At 48.5% G+C, this 24560-nt stretch overlaps 1 protein-coding gene and 1 non-coding gene across 2 annotated transcripts in view; both read right to left on the bottom strand.

Moving 5' to 3' along the window:
* Window positions 1–10435, bottom strand: part of SMAD6 (SMAD family member 6) — a 58558-nt gene extending 48123 nt beyond the window's left edge. The window contains exon 1 of the mRNA XM_053364055.1: window positions 9395–10435. Coding sequence (XP_053220030.1) covers window positions 9395–10226 — 832 coding nt within the window. The 5' untranslated portion in view covers window positions 10227–10435. The remainder of the gene's footprint in view (window positions 1–9394) is intronic.
* Window positions 10436–17694: 7259 nt separating this feature from the next.
* TRNAI-GAU (transfer RNA isoleucine (anticodon GAU)) lies at window positions 17695–17764 on the bottom strand. The gene has a single exon. It is a non-coding gene; the product is annotated as a tRNA-Ile (tRNA).
* Window positions 17765–24560: the final 6796 nt, after the last annotated feature.

Below are 24560 nucleotides of genomic sequence, written 5' to 3'. Positions count from 1 at the left end.
ACCAGGATATTGTCCTGTTCGCCTCTTTGTATTTCCGTTCTTATTTCAGATATCGTGATATATTGATATATCGCGATGCTTAGCTGGTGATATATTGTGATACAGTGGTACCTCGGGTTACATACGCTTCAGGTTACATATGCTTCAGGTTACAGACTCCGCTAACCCAGAAATATTACCTCGGGTTAAGAACTTTGCTTCAGGATGAGAACAGAAATCGTGCGGCGGCGCAGCAGCAGCAGGAGGCCCCATTAGCTAAAGTGGTGCTTCAGGTTAAGAACAGTTTCAGGTTAAGAACGGACCTCCAGAATGAATTAAGTACTTAACCCGAGGTACCACTGTACTGAAAACCCATTACTGTATTGTCCAGCCCTATTCCTTATCAGTGTACAATGAGAACTGAGCGTTTACTTGAAATTTCAGGGGAACTAACTCTCAACACTGGTGCTCCAAACAAGACTGCAAGCTGAGGGAACCAAACTATGGAAGGGCATCAACACTTCAAATTTTTAAAATAAATTTTCAACTAGTTTATTTCAATTTCAACTCATCCTACCAGCCCAAAGGAAACCTGGGAACTATAGTTTTCAGAGGTGCCTGAAAATACCCTGTTCCAAGGTCCAAAAGGTGACAAAATTATGGGGTTTCTCTAGGAGCCAAGAAAGTCCTCTGTAGAGTTTTGACACTGCTGCGGAAAGAATCCAGAACAACACTGTCACATTTTTTTTAAAGCTGCATTCTGGGGGTTCTCTTTCTTGGGACGTGTTCAACAACGGCTGCTTCCCTCCAAAACCCTCGACACAAAGTCAGTGCACATTTGTTACAAAGAACACGGTATTCCGTGTTCCAGTGATATTGGAGAGAGAATATTCGAGAGAAAGAAATTCCATCACTCCCTGTAGGAAAGATCCAAAGTGAATGGGGATTGCAAAACAAAGAGAATTAAGGAAATTAAGGAAAGCTGACTTGCCAAAAAAAGGGGGGAGATTCCCCGCTCCCCTTGCAGCAACACAGAACAGAATTAAGAGAGAGAAAAGCGCACACACAGAGAGAGAGACTCCTGTCTTGTTCCTGTCAACCAAAGAACAAGATCTAGGATCCTTTTCCAAGTCAAGTTTCTTAGACAATTTAATTTCTACATGAACTGAATTCTATAGTTAGGGCAACAGAAAATTCAGGTTCGTAGAGCTGGTTTTTCCTTCTCTTAAGGAGTTTCAACAGGAAGGCAGGTTTTGCTGCTTTTTTAAAAAATGGAAAAACCCCAACTTGCAATAATAATAAAAAACACCAGAAGTTAGGAAAAGGGGCACTGCAGCTTTAAGAGAGGCAGTCAGATAAATTGCCAGTCAGGCTGGCGCCAGCAAAATGCAAACTGCATATTATCACCACTTCTTCACCTAAATAGCAAGAGGGGGGAACCTGCTAAGGAAAAGAAGGGAGGGAGGGGGCAAGGAAGGGGGTGCTTTTTAAGAACAACTTGAAACTGATCTCGGTTGAAAGGGGATAATGCCAGGCCAAAAGAAAAAGAGACTTGTGTGTTTGTGCGTTTCTCTTTAACTCCCATTTTCTTTTGCCTGAAGAAAACCAGTGATTTTCTATACATCCCCTCCAAAAAGGTTAAGTCTCCTTCGGCATTGCCGAAAGGGCAGTAATTTTGTGGATACGGTTACTACCACCGAAAACAAAAAATGCAAAAACAGGCAAGGCAAAATTTGCCTTTCTAAAGAGAAGGAGCCTGCGATGAGAGTTAAGCACACTTCCTTGTGTGATGGCTCTTACTCCTGTGCAAATTTACTTAGGGCTGTCTTGGGAAAACAAGTCCAAAGCCTGCTCAGCCTTTTCTTCCCACAGAGTTTTGCTTAATTTAACACGTGTTCGCAGAAGCCCCTTTGGGAATCGAACTCAAACAAAGTGGATCTATATTTTTTTTAAATGCCACCAAGCTGTTTGTTTGCTTTTGCTGGTCTTGATTTCTACATTTCCAGTGCCTGCTGTCAGAGCCGAAGAATGAGATAAGGGAGAATCTTGGATCTCCTCCTTCCGAAATGCTTTGGTGAACACTAACTATTCCTCTGATGGAAGCAGAAATGGATGGTGGCGTTTGTGTGTGAATTTGGTCCAATGGCAACAGAAGAGGGGAGAGGATCCTGGATGTTAAAAACAACAACACTGATGGGAACTGTACTTCAAAACATCGGGGGGGGGGGGCACCAGGTTGTAGAAGGCGCCATCCTGCCAAACTTTGTCTAACACGGCCCTTTTCAAAAACACACAGTAAGAATGCGCAGAAGATGGTGTTTAGGGATGAAGGGAGAAATCTCATTTGCACTACTCTGTATTAAGTTACAGGGAATACAAGGGCTGCCTACTCTTACTTCACCCTCCTGGCATCCTACAGACCCCATGGCCACAGGGAGTGAAGGGGGCCAGCCAAGGGAAGCCAGCCTCTCTTCCCCCCCCCAACCCCACCTCAAATTGCAGCCCCTGATGCAAAACGTTAACCCCTTGCTGCCTGGAGCACACCACCCATTGACGTGCTCTGCTGGGATCAACAGGTGTTGCTGGTGTTAAGCGGTGGGGAAATCTGCACTCTCTTGATGCCTCAAGACTTCCACCAAAGGAAGCTGGGAGACCTGTGCAAAGGTGAGGGTGACCGCAGCCTGCTTCATCTGGGACACCCAGGAACCCACCCTGGGGTGCAGGTAAAAATATGGGCATAGGAAACGGCCTCAAACCAGTCAGACCACTGATCCATCTAGCTCAGTACAGTGGTACCTCAGGTTAAGAACTTAATTAGTCCTGGAGGTCCGTTCTTAACCTGAAACTGTTCTTAACCTGAGGTACCACTTTAGCTAATGGGGCCTCCCACTGCTGCCACACGATTTCTGTTCTCATACTGAAGCAAAGTTCTTAAGCCAAGGTACTATTTCTGGGTTAGCAGAGTCTGTAACCTGAAGCGTCTGTAACCCGAGGTACCACTGTACTGTCTACTCTGACTGGCAGGGAATCACCAGGGTTACAAATATGGGCCTTTCCCAGTCCTACCTGGAGATAGCGAGGAGTGAACCTAAGACTTCCAGCCTGCTAAGCTAGTGTTCAGCCACTAAGGTACAGACAGCCCACCTCACAGCCCCCGAAGCAGAAGAATGGGTTACTGTCTCCTGCCCTGAAGGAAATTAATACCATGTTTTGTCTAGCTGATTGTCCAGATTTTCTATGATTTTTATTACATTTACATCCCATCCTTCCTCCAAGGAGCTCACGGTGATATATAGTGGTACCTCGGGTTAAGTACTTAATTCGTTCCGGAGGTCCATACTTAACCTGAAACTGTTCTTAACCTGAAGCACCACTTTAGCTAATGGGGCCTCCTGCTGCTGCCGCACTGCCAGAGCACGATTTCTGTTCTCATCCCAAAGCAAAGTTCTTAACCTGAAGCACTATTTCTGGGTTAGCGGAGTCTGTAACCTGAAGCGTATGTAACCTGAGGTACCACTGTACATGGTTCTTGCAGTCGTCCTCACAACATCTCTGTGAGGTAGGTTACACTGACAGATAGTGACTGGCCCAAGGTCACCCAGTCAGCTTCACAGGCAAAAGTGAATGTGAACCCTGGTCTCCCAGGTCCTATTCCAACACCCCACTTGCACTCATTCTGCATTAGTGGCAAGAGGGTTCCCACACCTGGGGCTTCACGGTTCCCACACAAGCACAGAAAAGGCGCAGAATTTGGGTCTGAATGCAGAATTCAGCATCCGTGTTTCTGACCCTGAACACTCTGAAAATAATAATCATAAACAGCACGTCTATTCTCTGGAGCTCCATCCATTGCCATGTTATAATCCTCACGACAACCCTGTAGGGTAGGCCTCCATTTGCATTTTACAGTTCTGAGGCTGACAAGAGAAGAACTTGCCAGGTGCAGAATTGATAGCAGGAGGGATCTGAATGGAGACTGGATTCATTGGTTACACTAGCTTGAAAGTTTGTAGAGGACCATACTGGGAAATGTCTGCAGCCAGATGGGGGGCTGAACAGGATTCCCGTCAGCTGTTTGACACAGCATCTGCTTTGCATGCGGAAGGTTGCAGGTTCAATCCCCCAACAGCATCTCCAGTTAGGACTGGGAGAGAACCCTTCCTTAAACCCTGGAGAGCCATTGCTGCCAATCAGTGCAGACAATATAGAGCTTGGTGGACTAATGTGTCTGATAGCTTCCCTACGTCAGGTCACAATTCCTTGTTTAGAGTCAAGCAATAAGTGGAGCATTGATCAGGGTGACAGCGATCTTGAGAGGAGAGGAAAACGCCTCGCTTCCCCCAGGTCAAATATCACTGTGACCAACATTACCTCTTGTCACACAGGGAAGGGTCCAGGAGAGCCCTCATCCCTAATACAACCATGAAGAAGTAGGCAGGCTTCAATTTTCACCATACATTTTTGAGCTATTCTTACCCCTTGTGAAATACAGTGGTACCTCGGGTTAAGTACTTAATTCGTTCCAGAGGTCCGTTCTTAACCTGAAACTGTTCTTAACCTGAAGCACCACTTTAGCTAATGGGGTCTCCCATTGCTGCTGCGCCACCGCCACACTATTTCTGTTCTCATCCTGAAACAAAGTTCTTAACCTGAGGTACTATTTCTGGGTTAGCGGAGTCTGTAACCTGAAGCGTAGGTAACCTGAAGCGTATGTAACCTGAGGTACCACTGTAAACTTTGTCCCAGTTTTTGTAAAAAGGAGGTGAGGAGGTAGACCTTAATTGCACCACTTTAGAGTGGAGGTTTACCATACAAAATGATCCTTGCGTTTGGTTTATATGCAGAAGGTCCTAGGTTCAATCTCTCTAGGTAGGGCCGGAAATGTCCCTAACCTGAACCATGAAAAGCAGCTGCCAGTCAGTGTAGACAATACTGAACTAGATGGACCAATGGCCTGACCCAGTACAAGGCAGCAATTTTCTTTGTTCCTTAACAAAAAAAAAACAGACTCCCTGGAGATACAAAGGAAGCCAAGACGGGAACTCTTTCCCCTGACATCTAGGGTTTTTTTGTGGGCAAGGAATCTTTTTTTTCAATCATGCAAGCCCCACCCTGCAATCTGAGGAGGGACAACTCTTACCAAGCTCATCAGCTGCTTGTGAGAACTAAGTCTCCCTTGCAACCGGATAACCAATGCCGATTTCATTCGTCACTTTGAATACGGCCACTGAGTGGCAAGATATGCATTTCATACATGAAATAACTATAAGTAACATATAAAGTTTAAACTCAGCAAACAGGTTTCCAGTGCAGCCTTTGATCCAGGGAGATGATGCAGCTTTCTAAGTGGGCCAAGAATCAGGTGTCCTGTGCATGCGCATGTGAATGGGCGACCCAGGGACTTTTTCATCTACTCAGATACAAGGCTTCACACGAAATCTGCCCGAGTCAGCAAATGCACAGCAAAGATGCATGAATCAGAGAAGTCAAGGGATGCACATGCATGTGTGAAACAGCCCTCACTCGAACAATGCTTGACATCAGTCTTCAGCAAACCCTTGAGGCAGACAGAGCCCAGAACAAACACTACACTAGGGTGCTATTCAATAAAGGCCTGTGTTTTAGTACGGCATTACCACCTGCTGTCCAACACACCTGGTTTTAGACATGCGTAAAGTAAAGCAGTATTTTAATTTAAGAAAACAAGAATGTGCCAAATGTGTGTCCGTGTGTGTATAATACTATATAAGAGATCCCTGTGTATATAAATAGACCCTGAGTGCTTTCCCTAATTTAAGCTACGATCTATTCCAAAAGAGGGAGGAATTGAAATATGAGCAAAGGTGCTCTGTTGCCAGTTTTGCTTTGCTCCAGGGCTTTTTGGCTGTAGACCTTAAAGCATCTCTGCATTTATATATATATTTTTTAAAGCCCCAGCTAGCATGGCCAATGGTCAGGGATGGTGGGAGCTGTAGTTGAAAACATCTGGAACATTGAGCCCAACCCACTTCCCTCCTTGGTACTCACAACAGGAGGAACCAACCACAATCCCTGGCTTTAGTGTGATGGCAGAACTTGGGACCATGGTTTGTTGTACCCCAGGCAAACCATAATGATAAACCAAAGTTTGCTCTCGCCATACCAGTCATGGTTTACTTGAGCTAAACCAACTATGATCCCTGTGAGAAGAGGATGCTGGACTAGATGGACCATTGGCCTGATCCAGCAGGCTCTTCATATGTTCTTACAGTTCAGATGTAGTTTCAGGAATCATGCTTTGTTTCCTTCCAACATGAATGGGGAGGATCAGAGCGGGCACAATGTTCTTGTGTAAACCAAGGTTACCAGCTAAACGTGATGTGTCACCTTGGCCACCATCTTCAGCTGGCCTTTTCCCCTAGTAACGTGTTTGGCATCGATGAAGTGGATTGTCCTCCTATATTCTCAAGGAGCGTCTCCACCCCCATTGTTCAGCCCGGACACTGAGGTCCAGTGCCGAGGGCCTTCTGGCGGTTCCCTCACTGTGAGATGTGAGGTTACAGAGAACCAGGCAGAGGGCTTTTCTGGTAGTGGGGCCTGCCCTGTGAAACGCCCTCCCAGCAGATGTCAAGGCAATAAACAACTATTTTACTTTTAAAAGACAACTGTTTAGGGAAGCTTTTAATGTCTGATGCTGTATTGTTTTTAATATTCAGTTGGAAGCTGCCCAGAGTGGCTGGGGAAACCCAGCCAGATGGGCGGGGTATAAATAATAATAATAATAATAATAATAATAATAATAATAATAATAATTGTCATTATTATTATTATTATTATTATTATTATTATTATTAAGCTGGCCACCAGCATGGATGGCTTTAAAAGAGAATTAGACAAATTCATGGAGTTTGAGGCTATCAGTGAATGTCAAAGGCAGTTTGCCTCTGTATGCCACTTGCTGGAATCACAGATGGGGAGAATGCTGTTGTGGGCTTTCCATAGGTATCTGGTTGGCCACTGTGAGAGCAGGATGCTATGTTAGATGGGCCTCTGGCCTGATCCAACAGGGCTATACTTATGTTTTTATCTCTCACTCTCAAGAGTTGGGATACGGGCCTGGGCACAGCATGACGTCTCTGGCTTAAGTTCTCTGACCAATCGTCATGGACTATGTTATACTGTAACCAGTGCACTTTCCACACTTCGCCTGTCAAAATTGCACAACAGCCCTGTCAACACTGAAAAGGAAAATCAGTTCAACTTCCAAGGGCCAAGCACCAAACATCAACAGATCTGGGCCACACAGAATCTTCAAGCTGCTCTGCTCTGGTAGTAAATAGCCACTTGCCACAGGTGGTGCAATAAATAAGGACCACTTCAGACAAGCATGTACATCACTTGATTTCTCAACACTGAATCACCCTCAGCTGGAATACTGGAAGCTGAAGATGCCCACTGACTTCCACAAGCCTCTGGCGACATTTTACAGTTCTCTTGGTGGCCCCTGGAACTGTGATGGTGCATCCACATATGCCGGTTGTTTTATCTGATGCCTGCGGTTTCTAAGTGAACCAGATCTTGATGAGTGGCAGTGGGATGTGTCCACCAACTTGGTATGGGAAGCCCTGGGTCTGAGGGGAACAGGAAGCTCCTGTGATGCTTCCTTCACGGATGCAGGCCACCGTTGGGTGCTGCAGTTTTCAAGTGCAGGACCTGCACATGTGAATCAGCCCTAGGGTGGGAAGGCGGAGAGGTCTCTGGTTCCATGCATTTGCGTGAACCATCACCATTCCAAACCTATCATCTCCAAAGTGGCCTGCAACTTGTACTGCTCATGCGGTGGACAAAATAAGTTAGGATCAACATTCCTGGCTTAAGAAGGAAATGGCTAGAAGTTGTTAACCATAAACAGAGAGGTACTGTGTGGCTCTAGGCGTCCTGGAGGTCACACCCTATGACTTCAACACGATGCACCATAATCCCAGAATCCATTCTGCACATGCTCAGATATGCAGGGAAGGGCTGTAGCTCAGTGATAAAGTATCTGCTTTGCACGCAGGTCCCATGTTTAATCTCCAGGTAGGGCAGGGAAAAAGACTCCGGCCTGAAATCATGGAGAACCACTGCCAGCCAGTGTAGACAGTAGTGAGCTAGATGAACCAGTTTGCGATGTTCATTCCTATGCTGCTACGATTAGCTACATATACAAGATTATCACTAGACATGGCACTTTGCAGAGTTTCTCACACACAAAAATTCAGGTCCTTGCCCCAAGGAGGTTCCCATCATGTCACATGTGCCAAGCCTGAGATCTGGCACTGAAAACTTGTTTTCACAGCAGGCTGAGCGCCTCTCAAATAAACAGGGTGAGAAAGAGATACAAAGGCACCAGAATTCTGCAGCACCTTCCAAGACTAACAAAGATTGTTGTGCACCAACTTCCACAGGACAGTCGTTACATCTGGCAGTTTGAGCCGAGAGCCGTCGTCATGCTCTCCAAATGCTGTCAGACCCAAACTCCAATCATCCCTGACCCTGACCACTGGGCATGCTGGCTGGGAGTTGTAGTTCAACAACCATAGCCCTATGAAAGGGCTGGAGCTCAGGGGTAGAACACCTGTTTTGCATGCAGAAGGTTCCAGGCCCAATCCCTGGCATCTCCAGGAAGTCAGGTGTTGTTGGACAACAGCTCTCATCATCCCTGGCCACTGGAACTGATGGGAGTTGTAGTACACCAGCATCTGGAGGGGACCACATAGGCTACACTGAGGCAGACGGACACAGGTCTAACTCAGAAGAAGGGAGCTTCCTATGTACATCTGAAGGGCATCAAACTACATCTGCTCACCTTTGAGATGCCTCCTATGGCAAACTATTCTGGAAGTTGCTTCTGCCACTCCAGGCAAACTTTTACACTTGCAAAAACATCATTCCCTCTTGGTTCAGACCAAAGATTCATCTGACTTAGAGATGGGGAACCGCTGGTCTTGCAGACACTGTTCAACTGCAGATCCTGTGATCCATGGGAGCGGGGAACCCAACAACGTCTAAGGGCCACAGGTCCCCTATCTCTGATCTAGGCCAGCATTATGTATCCCATAATGCAGCAATCCCCTTGATTTCAGCCACACAGGTGATAAGATTCTCCCAATGTCGTTTGCCCCCAGCAACTGAATTCAGAAATACAGTGGCTCTATCTATGGCGCTCCTATTTGGCCACCATGGTCAAAGTGAGAGAATTTTCACCAAGATGCCTGTGCATGTTGATTTTCAGCACTGAATACTTCAAATGGGAGGGGGTGTAACTGTGGATCCTTTATGAAGACGCACCTTCCCCAATACTCCAGTCCCCCTCCCTGAACTGCCTCAGGACATCCCAGCTGCCCAGTCCTCCCGCGCCCCAGGTTGCCCCGAGGCAATCGACGGTGCTACTAACCTGGTCCGCACAGCCTGCTGAAGTGATAGGGGTTGCAGCACACCGTGGGGCCGTCGGGGAGGCCGAAGCTGCCGCACTCGCACAGGGGCTTCAGCTCGGCCGGGTGCTGGAGGTCCGGCCAGCGGAAGAGCTTCCCCAGCAGGAGGTGCGGAGGAGCCGCCTGACCGCCCAGGCGCACCTCGGCGCGGGAGACGAGGACACAGTCACTGGGCATCCCGCCGCGGGACTCGACGGCTTCGAGGAGGCTGTCGAGGGAGCGCTCCTTGAGGCGCTTCAGGAGTGAGTACGTGACGGCCTTGAGCTCCTGCTCCAGCAGAGAGAGCCTGGAGCGCCCTTCCCGGGCTGGCAGCTCCCGGGGCCGGGGCGAGACGGCGTCAGCGTCGGCGTCCCTCTCCTTGAAGAGGCAGCAGGTGACGGTCATGCCGTCGCTCTCCTGCGCCCACCACGGGCTGTCCCTTTCGAGGCCGCCGTCGGAGCCGCCATCCTCGGCGTCCTCCCGCGCTGCTGCTGCTGCTGCTACGGCCGCTGCCTCCTCTTCCACCTCGGGGGGCGCCGGAGGGTCGCCCTCGCCGTGCGCCATGGACCTCTCCAAAGCGCACGGCTCCTCGACGGCGCCTCCGCCGGTCACCGCTCGCCTGCCGCTCGCAGGGGGCTTCTCCGGGCTCCTGCCGTCGCTGCCCCCTCGCTCATGGCTCTTCCTGAGGCTGCCGGTGCTACTGCCGGTGGAGCCGCCGCCGCCACCATCTCCTCCTCCTCCGACGCCTTCTCTGTCGGGGAGGACCCGGCTTCTCCAAAGTCGCCGCACAAGCCCTGCCCGTTTGGACCTGAACATACGCTTCGCCCGGCCGCGGAGCTGCTGGCCTTTCCTGGCTCCGGGTCAGATCCTCCCAAACAAGGGCCGCATGAAGGAGACCCAGCAACGACGGCAGCGGCGCCGGCGCCCGGAGCAACAGCGGGGGCTCCTCGCCCGCCCGGCCCAGCCACTCGCCCAGAAGCGCTGGCCGGGCAGCCACATGGGGGAAGGAGGCAGCAATGGCATAGAGCGGAGCCCCGCAGGCCGGCGTCCTGGCGAGCGGGGGATCCGCCGCAGCCCGCCCCCTCGGCCCTACATGGAGCCCCGAGAGCCAGGAGGGGACGGGGAAGGCTTGCCGGCCCCCCTCCTTGCGAGGGAGCCCTTCCACGAACAAGCGCGCAAGCAAACAAAACAACAAAACTCCCCCAGGCTTTTTCCTTTTCGCCCTGGCAAACCCTCGACGCCGCGGTCCTTCCTTTGCGTCTGGCTGGGGCGCCTTTTAAAAAGTTGCCCCGACGCCTTCCCAAGTTAGAGGCTGGCCGCCCCCCGGGGCAAGGAGCAGGCTGGCGGCGCCGCGCATGGCTTGGCTCGGTACTCAAGATCCCAGCCCGAGAGAAACGCGGCGGCGGCGGCAGGAGAGGCAGCACTGCAGCAGGCGCATGAGAAGAAGCGCCGTCGTCGCCGCCGCCGCTCGGGGAGAAAAGGCGCCCCAAATCCTCCTCGGCGGTCCGGAGCAGCCTCAGCAAATCCACGCCAAGCGAAGCCCTGAGTGCTTGCAGAAGGGCCGGCGAGGCTCCTGGGGGCAGAGGCGTCCACCCAGGGTAGAGCCCCCCGACTTCACTCCTCCTCCTTCTTCCGCCCCCCGGGCTTGGGGGGCCGCCGAGATCTGCCTCCCGAGCAGCGGAGACCCTCGTCGCCTCTCCCTCCCTCTCTCTGTCCCCCCCACTTCTTCCCTCTCTCTCTTTTTTGTTCTTCTAAAACACACACGCAGGGCCCCCTAGGAGAGCGCTGGAGTCATTGGCTCCCTCCCATCATGTGCCAGTCTAGACACTTTGGCGGCGCGGAGCTGCACTGATGGTTGCGCAAACAAGGTTTCAAGTTTCTTAACTCTTAAAGGAAAACGCCTCCCGGTTCTCGCTGCCTCTCCTGGCTTCTCGCTCCCCCTTCGCTCTCTCTCTCCGCGCTTCTGGTTTTGGGGCACCCTCTTGGCCCCCACCCCTAAAATAATAATTAAGGGAAGGGAAGGAGCTTCTGTGAGGAAGACGATTCGCAAAAGAACTAATAAGAACAACAATAATAAAAAGAGGCTGGGAAATGGGAGCGAATTATAATAAGTTCTCGTGCCCTTTTGCTTCCTATCTGCTGTGTGCAAATGGCCAAAGTGTTTATTTGTTTATTGGAGGGATTTTTTTATCCCACATGTTCCAAGGAGCTCCAGGTGGTGTCCACGGGTCTCCCCCTCCTCATTTCATCCCACAACAACCCTGTGAGGTAGGTTAGTGGGCCAAGAGGCAGTGATTCTAATAATGTCCTCTTTTATTCAGTAATAATATTGATAATAATAATGATGATGATGATTGATGATGATGATGATGATGATGATGATGATGATGAACTGGCTGATTCTACAGCATGTCTTCATTGAGCTCCAGCATTTGAAGCTCCATAGAATGTTCATCCTTTTTCAATAAATCCCATGGTGATGAATGAGACCAAGTAAGCATGCAAAATTAATAACCTCAGTGGGAGTTAACTTCTGGGCAGACCTGCATGAGATCAGGCTACAAGTGCACTAAGTGGGTGTCTACCGGGGTGGGGAACCTGCTCCCATCAGTCCCTTCTGGACTTTTGTTCTGCTCATGGTCTCAAGTGCAGTATGTCAGTTGTGGCAACTCAATCTCCTGTCTGACTGAGTCTTAACTTTCAGTAGGTACCAGTATAAATGTTATTATTTTGCGCCCCCTTGGTTCAGTTCCTTTTGTGGAGGAAATGCCCACACTGCCCTAATTCCGGCACTGGTGCGAGTTGTAGTTCAGTAAGATCTGGAAGGCTGCAAGTTCTGCATCCTTGGGACACAGCCTTCAAGGCTGCCCAAAACACTGAAGCTGCATGGCAGGTTCTGGGAAACATATACCTCGGGAAGAAAGTGTGCAGATTTGCAAGGGATGCTGGGGTATAGCTTCCAAATTGCATTTTCCTGCATGGATCCCAGCCACTGCACACTGCAAGGCAGGGACCCTGGCACATACCTCTTGGGTTGCAAACTCCACTGGCGCCCCCAAGCAGCATCACCTTGTGATGTAGGCGGCTGTTCATCCCATTTTAACACAGGGGGAAACTGAAGCCGAAAATTCGCATCTCGCATAGGTTTGGCTGGGATGTTGAGGCTGCAGTAGGGCAACTTTTTACCCATTTACCCAGTTTAGGGCAAGTTTCTACACTACACTTGATCTTAGCAAAAAGGCCGAGAAGCAAGTTTCATTCCTAAAAAAAGTGCTGGGACAGAAAATAAATGCCTGCTTGCAAATTGTTTGGGTGCAAACAGTTCAGAAGGAATCTGAATCCCCATTGCAGAAGTAGATGCAACCACAGGCTCACCTTTAATTATTTAGCGAAAGTCCAAGAAGAGGAGATAAAACTAAACATGGCTGCCACATTTGGAATCACCATTTGCTTTAAAAGAACAGGAGGGTTGAAGCTCAGAGATAGAGCATCTGCCCTGCATACAGAAGATCTCCCGTTTTACTCCCCAGCATCTTGAGGTATGGCTGGGAGAAGCCCCTGCCTGAAACCCTGAAGAGGCGAGCTGCTGCCAGTCAGTGTAGACAATACTGAGCTAGATGGACCAATGGCCTGACTCAGTAGTAGGCCGCTTCCTGTGTTTGCTAGCTGATAAAGACTATGGAAGGGCATTTCTGTCCTCCAAGAATCACACCCTCAATTCAACTCCCTAGATCTCCCTGGGACACACACATCACATCACAACACCACACCCCTTGTTTTGCAAAGACTCATCTGCACACCCCAAACTGCCCTGCAGCAGTGTACAGTGGCTGCAGTGGCTGCTTCATCTCATTAATGCAGGGTTGCTGTTTGTTTTTTAATAGCAGCACCCACAACATATCATTTCAAAGATTGCATTTTGTTGTGTGTTGTTGTTGTTTTTTAAAAAAAGTCTGCTCCACGAGGCCCATCTTCATAAAAAATTGAGGCCCTGGACTGCATAAAACGAGAAGCTAAAGGGCACTATCACCAATGTCCCGTAACACAAAGTTTAAGTACAGAAATAATCTCAAAATGCAAATTTGGGGGTTTAGATGGCTCCAGAAAGGAGTTGCTTTCGCTTTGTCTGGTGTGTTTTGTTTTTGAAGCTGTTACCTTGTTTGGATGTAAACTCTCCCAAGCCCAACCCTGCTTGACTCTGGACAAAGGACAGAAGTGTCTGCCGCATTGTTGGGGCTAAATAATGCTGGACAGTGCTCATAATATGCAACAGGGCTTGGTATTTACAAGATTATCTGATATGCACAGAATAGTCTTATCAAATGCATCGGGGATATTTGCTGTATAAACACACATACATTTCTTTCTGTTTGTTGTGTCCTCCTTAGATTATTATATAATTATAGATTATATATAAAATTATATTATTATATAAAATAATAAAATTGTTATTGTATAAATTTCTCAAATGCCAAAGAAATTGTGGATTTGCAGGAGACCCAAGCATTGTACTTTCATTGGTAGTGAGGACCAGATGGGTTTACAGGAGAATCCTCATGCCTTGCTTGTGAAATTTGGAGAGCTATTCAATTAGTTGCTGGGTATGTGGACTTTTTATCTTACTCATTCTTTCCTCCATCATATCTTGCAAAGTTGTTCTACAATTGCACGTGTATGGAAAAGAGAGAAAGGATGAGGTCTTGAAATCTCTGGATGGGCTGACACTTCTCCCCCCCCCCTCGTCCCTAACTTCTAATACCAGGGTAGCCAACTGACCATGATGACCACAAATCCCTGCTCCTGTCAGCTGGCTCTGCAGAAAGCAGGCAGTGAAGCCTTTCACAGTATTCAGATAAACTGTTCTTTTAAGGCACAGGAACAGGATCCAGCAAAACATATTTGGCAACGCCGTTCAGTATCAGCAATTACCCTAAGCAAGTGAAGATATTTCCTGGCTTGTCTATAAGCGTGCTGGGAATCGCTTCGCCTGCTTTATTTATCCCGCCACGCCTGGCTGCTGTTCAAGACAGAGGAGCAGGGCCAAGGCAGGCAAGTTGGCAACCCCCTGCTTTAAAAGGGTAGGCTTTGGAAAGACGTTCTCCTCCGGCGCGCCAAGGGTTAAAGCGCCTCTCCTCCGCCGGAGTCAGAGAGGCTGGGCCACGCCTCCGGGATGTATTAACTTGTTCAGGGTGGCAAAAGTTCAGGCTCCGAAAGCCCTGGTTGGCCTTTGGCAGAGGGACACCCCGCCTGCGCAGCGCGTCCATTGGCTCGGCTGGCCGGGGGGGTCTCCGCCTCCTCCAGATCACAGATTGTCCCTGAATGAAATAAATTCCGTTGCTCTCATTGGCTGCTCGCCGCAATATTTATGCAACATTCCTTTCTCTCCCTGTCGGCCGCTGTTTTGAATGAAGTGGCTGCGCAGGCAGCCGAGGCAGCGCCGCCCTGCGCGGCTCAGCTTTTGCCTGCGTGGGGCTTACTCCCAAGTAAAGCGACCCGAGCAGCGATGCGACCCGAGCCTCCGTGCACGTTTACGCTGCAGGAGAAGAGGCGTTTTGAGAAAGGCCATAGCTCAGCGGTAGAGCAGTTGCCTTGCATGCTGCTGAAATCCTGCTAGTCCGTGCAAACAATACTGAGCTAGATAGACCCTTGGTCAGACTGTATAAGATCATTTCCGTGCATAGGATCAAACCCCTGTTCCATGCCCTTCAGGCAGAGTTCCCGAAATTCCTGACAGATGAGCCCTACCTTTTTTAAAAAAAGTCTGATGATTCCTACACCCTAATGTAAAAACTATTTCTTTGTGGGTGGGTAGGTTTACCCAATCCCCCAAAGAGCGTAACCACCAGAGCCGGCCCACCCGTGAGGAGAGCGGGTGTCTACTGGCTGCGGAAGTGGTGGGAGCGGGGATGGCACATCTGAAAGAGTTGTTGATCAGGGATTGGGAGATGTGTCTCGACCAGCAACTCATTCAGAGATGTAGTGGGAAGTTGCCTCTTCTGAGGTTGAGTGATTCTGTTGCAATGGGAGCAGTTGGATAATTCAATCGCATGGCAGAATGATTTCCCTCACCCCAAATGTGGACTGAAGCAAGCAAGGCTAGAGTAGGGAATCATGGAGAGAGGCTGGAGACAGCCTCCTCTCTGTTTGGCTGCTTTGGGTTTTCATTAATTGGGTAGCACAATCAATGTATAACTTTCACGGTAAGAGAGAGCACTGGAGATTTAGGGTGAATTAGTACCATTTATGTTTTTTGACAGATACGCAAACAAAGCATAGTACAGTGGTACCTCGGGTTAAGTACTTAATTCGTTCCGGAGGTCCGTTCTTAACCTGAAACTGTTCTTAACCTAAAGCACCACTTTAGCTAATGGGGCCTCCTGATGCTGCTGCGCCGCCGAGCACAATTTCTGTTCTCATCCTGAAGCAAAGTTCTTAACCTGAAGCACTATTTCTGGGTTAGCGGAGTCTGTAACCCGAAGCGTATGTAGCCTGAAGCGTATGTAACCTGAGGTACCACTGTACAAAGAAATAAGCACTGGCAACAGGTAGCACAACCAGTGATCCTGCCTCAGTTTTCCAGAAAGTCACTTTTCTACACACGCACCCAGTGCTTTTTTCCCCTAAAAAAATGTTTAGGGGTACTTTCACTTTGACTTAAGAAAACCACCATTTTACAGTTCAAATCGGGGGAAATAAATACAGTAAATGGACAAAGTACATAGATTCACAAAATGTTTAGGGGTATGCGTCCCCCCCCCCCAGAAAAAAGCACTGCATGTAATTCAGTGTTGCACACCAGTTTTACTCTTTACAAAGATCTATGTCCACCTCTCTAAACTTAAACTGCAAAACTGTTTCCTATTTCACTAACTGAAGGGTCTAAACTTCCTAAACTCTGAGGGGACAGTGCTTTCCAAAGGCTGGAAAGAGATTCCCAGCTATCAAGATACATCACAGTTCTTTTGTTAAAATCTGAAATCAGCTGCTCATTCAGATTAATTAGACAGCCAAAACCCAAACCACCGGTTTACACTTCAACCACCCTCTGTTTAAAATTGGTTCCAGCTGAGCTTTTATGTGGAGAACTACAGCTTTGTAAATGTATAATAAATATCAGTGATACATCGAATTACTAAACGGCAATTTAGTAATCTATTGTAATGACTATGCAGGGATAATCAACATGGTGCATTCCAGAAGGGGTTTGGACTACAACTCCCATCACCCCTGACCATTGGCCATGCTGGCTGGGGCTGATGGGAGTTGGAGTCTACAACATCTGGATGGCGATCCTGGGCTACAGCTTTTGTCTCTGTGAGATGGGCAAGTTCTGCATTACCATCTCTGCTCGCTAGGAGGTAGTGAGCAGCTCATTCTCATACAATGTTTTTGAGGAATCCTCGAAATGTGTTTTAAAACCTTTGATACAAATGTCTTTTTCTAAACAACAACTACAGCCATCCCAAACTAAATTTGATACTTAAAGCCATCAAGGCTTGCATAAAATTTAAGCAATTTGTTCCACACAAGCAACAGGGAAATCAAACACTTGATTTTCGCCCCCCTCCGGTTGTGTAACATTTTGTACTATTGATTATAAGATTCTATCAGACACTTGAGCAACAGACATTGACGGTTTCCTTTGCAAGATTTCCCTCAAAAACCAGAAAGACAAGCTAGTGTTACGGAAGTAGAAATAGCTTGCCTAATTTTTTTAAAAATAATGTTATATCAATAACTTGACATATTTCCTGGCAGCACTTTAAAGACTCGTGAGCTGATTTTCTTTCATTTTTAAAATCAAACTTGAGGCACACACACATAGGAAGAAGACATGCCAGAACTAGCTAGCCACATAAAATTGGTTTGTTAAGTTAAATTTATACCCCACCCTTCCTCCCAAAGCAGCAGCAAACATCAAATTATTTAAATCAAATGCCTGGGTAAAATGGAATACCGGGGAGGGCATTCCACAAACAGAACCACCACCAAAAAGGCCCTGTGTATGGTGCAGTGGTTAGAGTGCTGTACTAGGATCTGGGAGACCAGGGTTCAAATCCCCACTCAGTCATGAAGCTCACTGGGTGTCCTTGGGCTAGTCGCTGCCTCTTAGCCTAACTCACCCCACAGTGTTGTTATGGGGATTAAATGAGCAGGGAGAACCATATACACCACCTGAAGCTCCTTGGAGAAAGAGGTACAATATAAATGCAATAAATAATAGAATTGTGGAATTGGAAGGGACCCTGAGGATCATCCAATCCAGCCCCCTGCAATATGCAGCTGTCCCAAACAGGGATTGAACCTGCAACCTTGGCGTTATCAGCACCACGCTCTAACCAATTGAGCTATCCAATAAATAAAATAAAGAAACAAATCAAGCAGCAGTCAGAGGCACCCCACCCATCAGGGCCTCCTCTGCTGTTTGTAGGGCGTGAGATATGGTTTGGGGATTGAATAAATGTATCTGACCCAAAAGGGATCTAAAATCGTAACTGGTGTGATCAGTGATGCTGAGCATCACGGACGATCAGCTGAGGTGACTGAAAACACTTCCTCACACTTCCCAGGTGGCAGGAGGTTCCAAGGGCTGCCTTTCTGTTTCGTGCAGAAACAGTGCTATGTAGAGGGGCCACAGCCCAGTGGTAGAGCATCTGTCTTGCATGCAGAAGGCTCCAGGCTCAGTCTCTGGCATCTGCAGGGAGAACTGCAAATGCACCCTGCCTGAAACACCTGGAGAGCCACTGCCGGTCAGTGTAGACCATGGGTCGACAAACTAAGGCCCGGGGGCCGGATCCAGCCCACAGATGGTCCGGGAATCGCCACGTAGATTGGCATGGGGATTCTGATTGTTTGGGCTCCCTCACACACACCGCAGTGGCGCCTCCTCCCTCCCTCCTCCTGGATTCTCCCTGCCGTGCCTAGAGGAGGAAGGGGGCTGGGCTTTGTTGAGCCATGGTTGGCTGAGCGCCATTTTAAGCAGCCCCTCTCCGGAGCCAGCCCTTTTGCGCCACTCATTGTCCCGCCGCCACCGCCAGCCCCTGCCACTCGCAAGGCACAGGTAAGCAGCCACCAGGGCTCATCCGGTGCAGTGGAGAAGGGAGGGGAGAGTCAGTGGGGGGATTCCCCCCCAAAAAAAATATAGTCCGGCCCCCCACAAGGTCTGAGGGACAGTGGACCAGCCCCCTGCGAAAAAGGTTGCTGACCTCTGGTGTAGACCATACTGAGTTAGATTGACCAGTGATTTGACGGTGTAAAGCAGCATCCTACTTGAATCTGCTGGCCCTAACCATGTATTTGCAGGGGCTGAGGGTTGGAATATGAACCAAGGGCCTTGTTTAAATAAATTATCTGTTATTGTTTTGGCAGGCAAAGCATAAAGCTTCTTCAACACCGTATAATCACCCAGCATGCAAGAAGGCATTGTGGAAGACAATGGAGCTTTCATAGCAATGCAGGCCCACTATCACAGTTAGAAGAGATACGCTATGCAGAAGATGTCCCAGAGATGTGCAACTCTATATAAAGCATCCCAGGACAAAATCAGGATATATTTAAAGGATCTAGCAGAGGATATATTTAAAATGAATCTTAACTCTTACAGATGCATTTTAAATTCAGTAACATTTAGTGCCAATTTGCCAAATTAATTATTACACCCTTGTTTGTGGGTTGGTTTTTCCACTTTGCCTCTAAGGCTGCTATCCTGTGCAACCTTACGGTACTTGGGAAGAACCCCAACTGAAACACAGTGCAACTTATTTCCCAGTAATCATCAAGCATAGGATCGGGTTGCCCAGAGACAGCCATTATGTGGGGGAGGTCAGGGCAACTTAGAGGCATCAGATTAGAATGCAAGTTCCCATTTTTGCAAGCAAAAGCAATGTGCAAGAATGTCTCACACAAATTAATTTTGTCTCCTGCAGAAATGTCCCTCTGTCTTCTTAACGTAAAAGCTTATTCATGCATTATGATGGAATTTGCTTAGAGGAGCTGATCGGAGCCAGCTATAGCAGGCATGCTTTGCAGAAAAAAGAAAAAAACAATTCCTCCCTTGGAAAACACAAAGGCAGGCAGACAGGCTGGCCTGGCGGCTTCCCTCCCTCCTTCGCCTCTCATATCAGCTGCCTTGGGCAATAAGTTCTGTTGTGGCAGCTCTCGCTGAAGAGGTTGGCGTCTGGTACATTTCAGAGCAGACGCCAGTCACTCCAAGCGAGAGCCACTTATACCAACTCAGTAAATATTTTGTGCAGTGCTGCTGCTGCTGCAGTCTTAAAGGGAGGGAGGAAGGGGTTGGGGTCACAGTGGGGGGTTGCTTCACAACAGGGAATCTCCTGGAGCAGAGAGCACCTTGATAAGGCAGGTGCTGGGAGCGGAGCTGTACTCAGCAAAGCAGGGTGGGCGAGTCGCAGAAGCTCAAGATCGATTTCTCCGCCCTCCTGGACTGCAAACTTTTCGTATGACCTTGGGCAAGGTCACACGGGCCTCAAAGTATTCAGAGAGGAGCACATGTCAGCAGCACATATGGCTTCGGTGCTGCTCAGGGGATAGACGGGTAATAGCACCAATCCTAGGCATAGCTTGTCAGAAGCAAGTGCTTCCAAGTTCTGCAGCACGTACTCCTGAGAAAACATGCATAATGGGAGCCCTACCGAAAGGCTCTGTCATAGCTTCTGTGGTGCAACTAGGAATGGGTGAATGTTGGTTGCTCTCATTTTGCAATCTGAAATTCAATTCTCCACATTTCCACATCACTTTGTGAATTTTTGTTAAAACTCACCAGGGTTCTAGTGCAAATTTCCCCTAATACAGTGGTACCTCTGGTTAAGAACTTAATTCGTTCCAGAGGTCCGTTCTTAACCTGAAACTGTTCTTAACCTGAGGTACCACTTTAGCTAATGGGGCCTTCTGCCGCCGCTGCACGATTTCTGTTCTCATCCTGAAGTAAAGTTCTTAACCCGAGGTACTACTTCCGGATTAGTGGAATCTGTAACCTGAAGCGTTTGTAACCCAAAGCATTTGTAACCCGAGGTAGCACTGTATACACATTTTTGTAATGTGTTTTGGCATGTTATTTTCACAAATACATGCATCTTTATGCTCCCTCTTGCCTCATTATGTGCATCTTTCTACATGTGATTTGGCTGGAGAGTTGCAACATTGAAGAAGCCGGTTTCGCTTTCTGCCCTGTTACAGGAAATGCGAATTAGATAGGTTTGCCTTCAGATGAGGACTGGATTGATTTCTCCCCCTAGCCCTTAGGTGTGACTATGTTGGAATAAGCTGAATCATATGGTAATGAGGGATTTCAAGATGTCACTAGGGGTGGATTATGCCTGGTATTAAGAACATGATTGAGCAGGACAGAAGGTATCAAGCATCATCAGCATAAACCCTGTTCACCCGGGGTGGAGAAGAGAGAAGAAACCAATATAAGCTGATGAAGGCAAAAAAGGGACCTATCCCCCTTTTCAGTTTTCAGCCCAAGGGCCACTTTCAAGAGACCGTATGCTGGGAAGTGCCAGCAGCAAAATCAGTTGTTCGGGGGATGCAACTCTCTATTATTTTGCGCTAGGCTGCATTCTAGCAAAAGTCAGACGTCTCTACACACTGACTGCCCACATATCTTTCCATCCAGAGAAGCAACGCTGCAGTCACACACCAGGCTTGAGGCACCCCTGCTTTATACCATAAGGCAATGAATGGGGAATCTCAGGTTCAGGGACCAAACACAACCTTCTAAGGCCTCCCCATTTTGACCCTTAGAACTCTCCCTATGGGACGCCCCCTCCCCTGGCCTCCAACCCCTGAGTGCCTTAGCCTGGCTGAAATGTTTGTGTGCGGGTGTGGGTGTACATAAAGTACAATAAGAATCAAAATAAGAATCAAAATATTTATACCCTGCCCATCTGGCTGGGTTTCCCCAGCCACTCTGAGTGGCTTCTACATATAAAAACATAATAAAACACCAGACATTAACGCATCCATTCTTAAGGAAATTAGCCCTGAGTGCTCACTGGAAGGAGTCTGTAACCTGAAGCGTCTGTAAACTGAAGCGTCTGTAACCCGAGGTACCACTGTATTTATATCTCATATATCCTATCCTTTATCCACACGCAGTGAAGTAGACCCTCCCATTTTCCACCTAGGAGCTTACTTCTTCCAGTCTCTCACCCAGGGAGACTCTTTTTACCCTGCCTTTTATGCAGGGGCCTTCCTCCTCCGGCTGTCCCCTTTCTGCGTGTGTCCTCCTCAATCCAATATAAGGACTGCTCAAATGTCTGACGATGTCTCACACTCGCCCGGACGGAGAGGTGGGTCTGTGTGCAAACCTCTGACTTCCGTACGGCTGGAATGCAGCCTATTGTAAGAGTCACGCACATCGTTCCACCCACGGTTGGCATGTGGCCTCTGGAAGCTTGTCCGTGAGGGAATGCGGCCCTCGGGCTGAATAAGTTTCCCCACCTGAGCCATAAAGGAAGGGGAGTGCCCGCCTTTCTCTTCTTCTTCTCAGTCTTCATAACGTTGCTGGCATTGTCCGCTGTCAAAATTCAGCTTGTAAGCTCCTGAGGGCAGGAAGTAATCTCACCTTTCCTTACATTGTTCTGCAAAGCTCCAGCTATATCAACGCTACTATAGAAAGTTGATTAGGATGATTAATAATAATAATAATTGTAGTGCCAACAGAAACAGAGCAAACGTGTTTTACGTGAGGCCTGTCCGTGGCGGGGCCTCTCCGGTTTCATGTGACGCCAGACACCTGCAGAGTTCCTCATTCACACAAACGTATTCATCGCTTGATAGCTGCAGCATCGTGGCTTGGACCATGTCTGCTACCTATCTTCTTGGTCACACCAAATGCAGGCCTCTTTCCACAGTCTGTTTACACCAGCTTTTGCCAACCCAGGGCCCACCAGAAGTTTTAGACTACGACTCCCATCAGCCCTGCCCCAGTCAGTGCTGCCATACAATGCTAGGGCTGATGGGAGTTGTGGTCCAAAACATCTGAACCGCTGGAGATCTCCTGCCACTTAGTACAAAGATACAGTGGTACCTCGGGTTACATACACTTCAGTTTACATACGCTTCAGGTTACAGACTCCGCTAACCCAGAAATAGTACCTCAGGTTAAGAACTTTGCTTCAGGATGAGAGCAGAAATCGTGCTCCAGCGGCGCAGCGGCAGCAGGAGGCCCCATTAGCTAAAATGGTGCTTCAAGTTAAGAACAGTTTCAGGTTAAGAACAGACCTCTGGAACGAATTAAGTACTTAACCCGAGGTACCACTGTACTGAGCATGGGGTTAGTCAACTAAATGTGCCCCTCAGAATGCTGAGCGCTGCTCCCTTCACGGAGTTACAATTCCCAGAGTTCCCTGGGAAGAGGGACTGATGGTGAAACCGCTCTGAAAATTGTAGTTCTGTGAGGGGAAAAGGGGCCTCCTCAGCACCTTTAACAAACCCGAGTTCCCAGGATTATTTGGGGGGAGCCATGTGAGCTAAAGTGGTATGATACTGCTTTAAATGTAAAACGCAGGTGAGGCCTAAAGCAGGTTCCTAGAAAGCAAGGAGAAAACTGAGTGGTGTGTGTATCAATACCGATATTGTTATTGATATCTTGGAGGCACAGCTGGATTGCTCAGTCGATAGAGCATGAGACTTAATCTCAGGGCTGTGGGTTCAAGCTCCACTTTGGGCAAAAGATTCCTGCATTGTAGGGGGTTGGACTAGATGATCCTTGAGGTCCCAACTCTACAATTCTGTGATTCAATTATTCTATACTGTGGTACCTCGGGTTAAGTACTTAATTCATTCCGGAGGTCCATACTTAACCTGAAACTGTTCTTAACCTGAAGCACCACTTTAGCTAATGGGGCCTCCTGCTGCTGCCGCACCACCGGAGCACGATTTCTTTTCTCATCCTGAAGCAAAGTTCTTAACCTGAAGCAATATTTCTGGGTTAGCAGAGTCTGTAACCTGAAGCGTATGTAACCTGAAGCGTATGTAACCTGAGGTACCACTGTATCTGTGATTCTTGTATTGCAGGACTAGATGACCCTTTAGGTCACTTCCAACTCTACAACACACACACACACACACACACATATTCATGCTTGAACCAGTCCAGTACTGGACATCAAGCAGACCACCGGATGTGACATTTCTTCATCCACCTCCATCTTCACTCTTGCCTCTTGTTAACCCAAGGCCAGCCTGTTGCAAAGAGCTAAAGTCTCATCGTCTGCCTGTTTGACTTTCTCTCCACATGTCAGCGCCTGCCCTTTATTTAGTCGATTGAGCCTGTCCGAGGGATGGAGACAGGCTGGGTTAGTCACTCTGACCACGGGTCGCCAGCCACTGAGAACCGCCTTAGGTCATTTCCAAAATGCACCACTCACAATGAGAGGGAATCGAGCCCCAGGAGACCTGCAGGAAATGGAGTGGAGATGGAAGAGACAGATACCGTCCTTCACAAAGGAACACAGAAAGAATGTTCCCCGTGTGTTTCGTCGGGCAAAAGAGTTTCTTCCTCACCAGGGCCGCTCCATCTATTTTAAGTTTGTTTGCAGACCAAAAATGGTCATTCAAAGTGCTGAGTGGTTCTCGATCCAAGAACCATCCGAGGAAATGCAACCCCTTTCGGCTGACTTTTGTGAGTGGAATTCCTTTCAGCGGTTCCTGGTTGCAGAAGGAAATGGTTTGCGACGACCTTTTTTTGTCCGCTTGGCACTCAAGTCGGGCTGGAGGGGCTCTGGCCCGGGACGGCAGGAAACTGAATGAGAGCTGGTGATTTGCGCCAGCCGAAGCTCTGGGGTGGCTCTGAGGCCTCAACGCACTTCTTCGTGCAGCAGGCAAAGAGAAGGGAAGGACTCAAGTTCTCTGACAGGGATGGGGGAATCGTAGGCATGTGGACCAAATTTGGCCCTCTGCAATTCTCTATCTGGCCTGCAGGACTCTTCCCAAGCCCCTCCCTTCCCCAGACCACACCCCTTACTTGCCATGCTCCCCACTCTCCTTGAGGGCTCTTGTTTGGCTGGAAAGAGTCCTTGAGCTGTGCCCATGCTTTTTGCTTGCCCAGAAGGAGGGCAGTGAGCTATGTACATGTGCATACCCTCTAACATTCTCCAGTGTAAATAGGGACGTCCCATTCCA

The sequence above is a fragment of the Podarcis raffonei genome, chromosome 14 (genome assembly GCF_027172205.1).
Source record: "Podarcis raffonei isolate rPodRaf1 chromosome 14, rPodRaf1.pri, whole genome shotgun sequence".
NCBI classification, from domain to species: domain Eukaryota; kingdom Metazoa; phylum Chordata; class Lepidosauria; order Squamata; family Lacertidae; genus Podarcis; species Podarcis raffonei.
The sequence above is the reverse complement of the archived record's forward strand: the minus strand, read 5'-3'. Positions and strand labels throughout refer to the sequence as shown.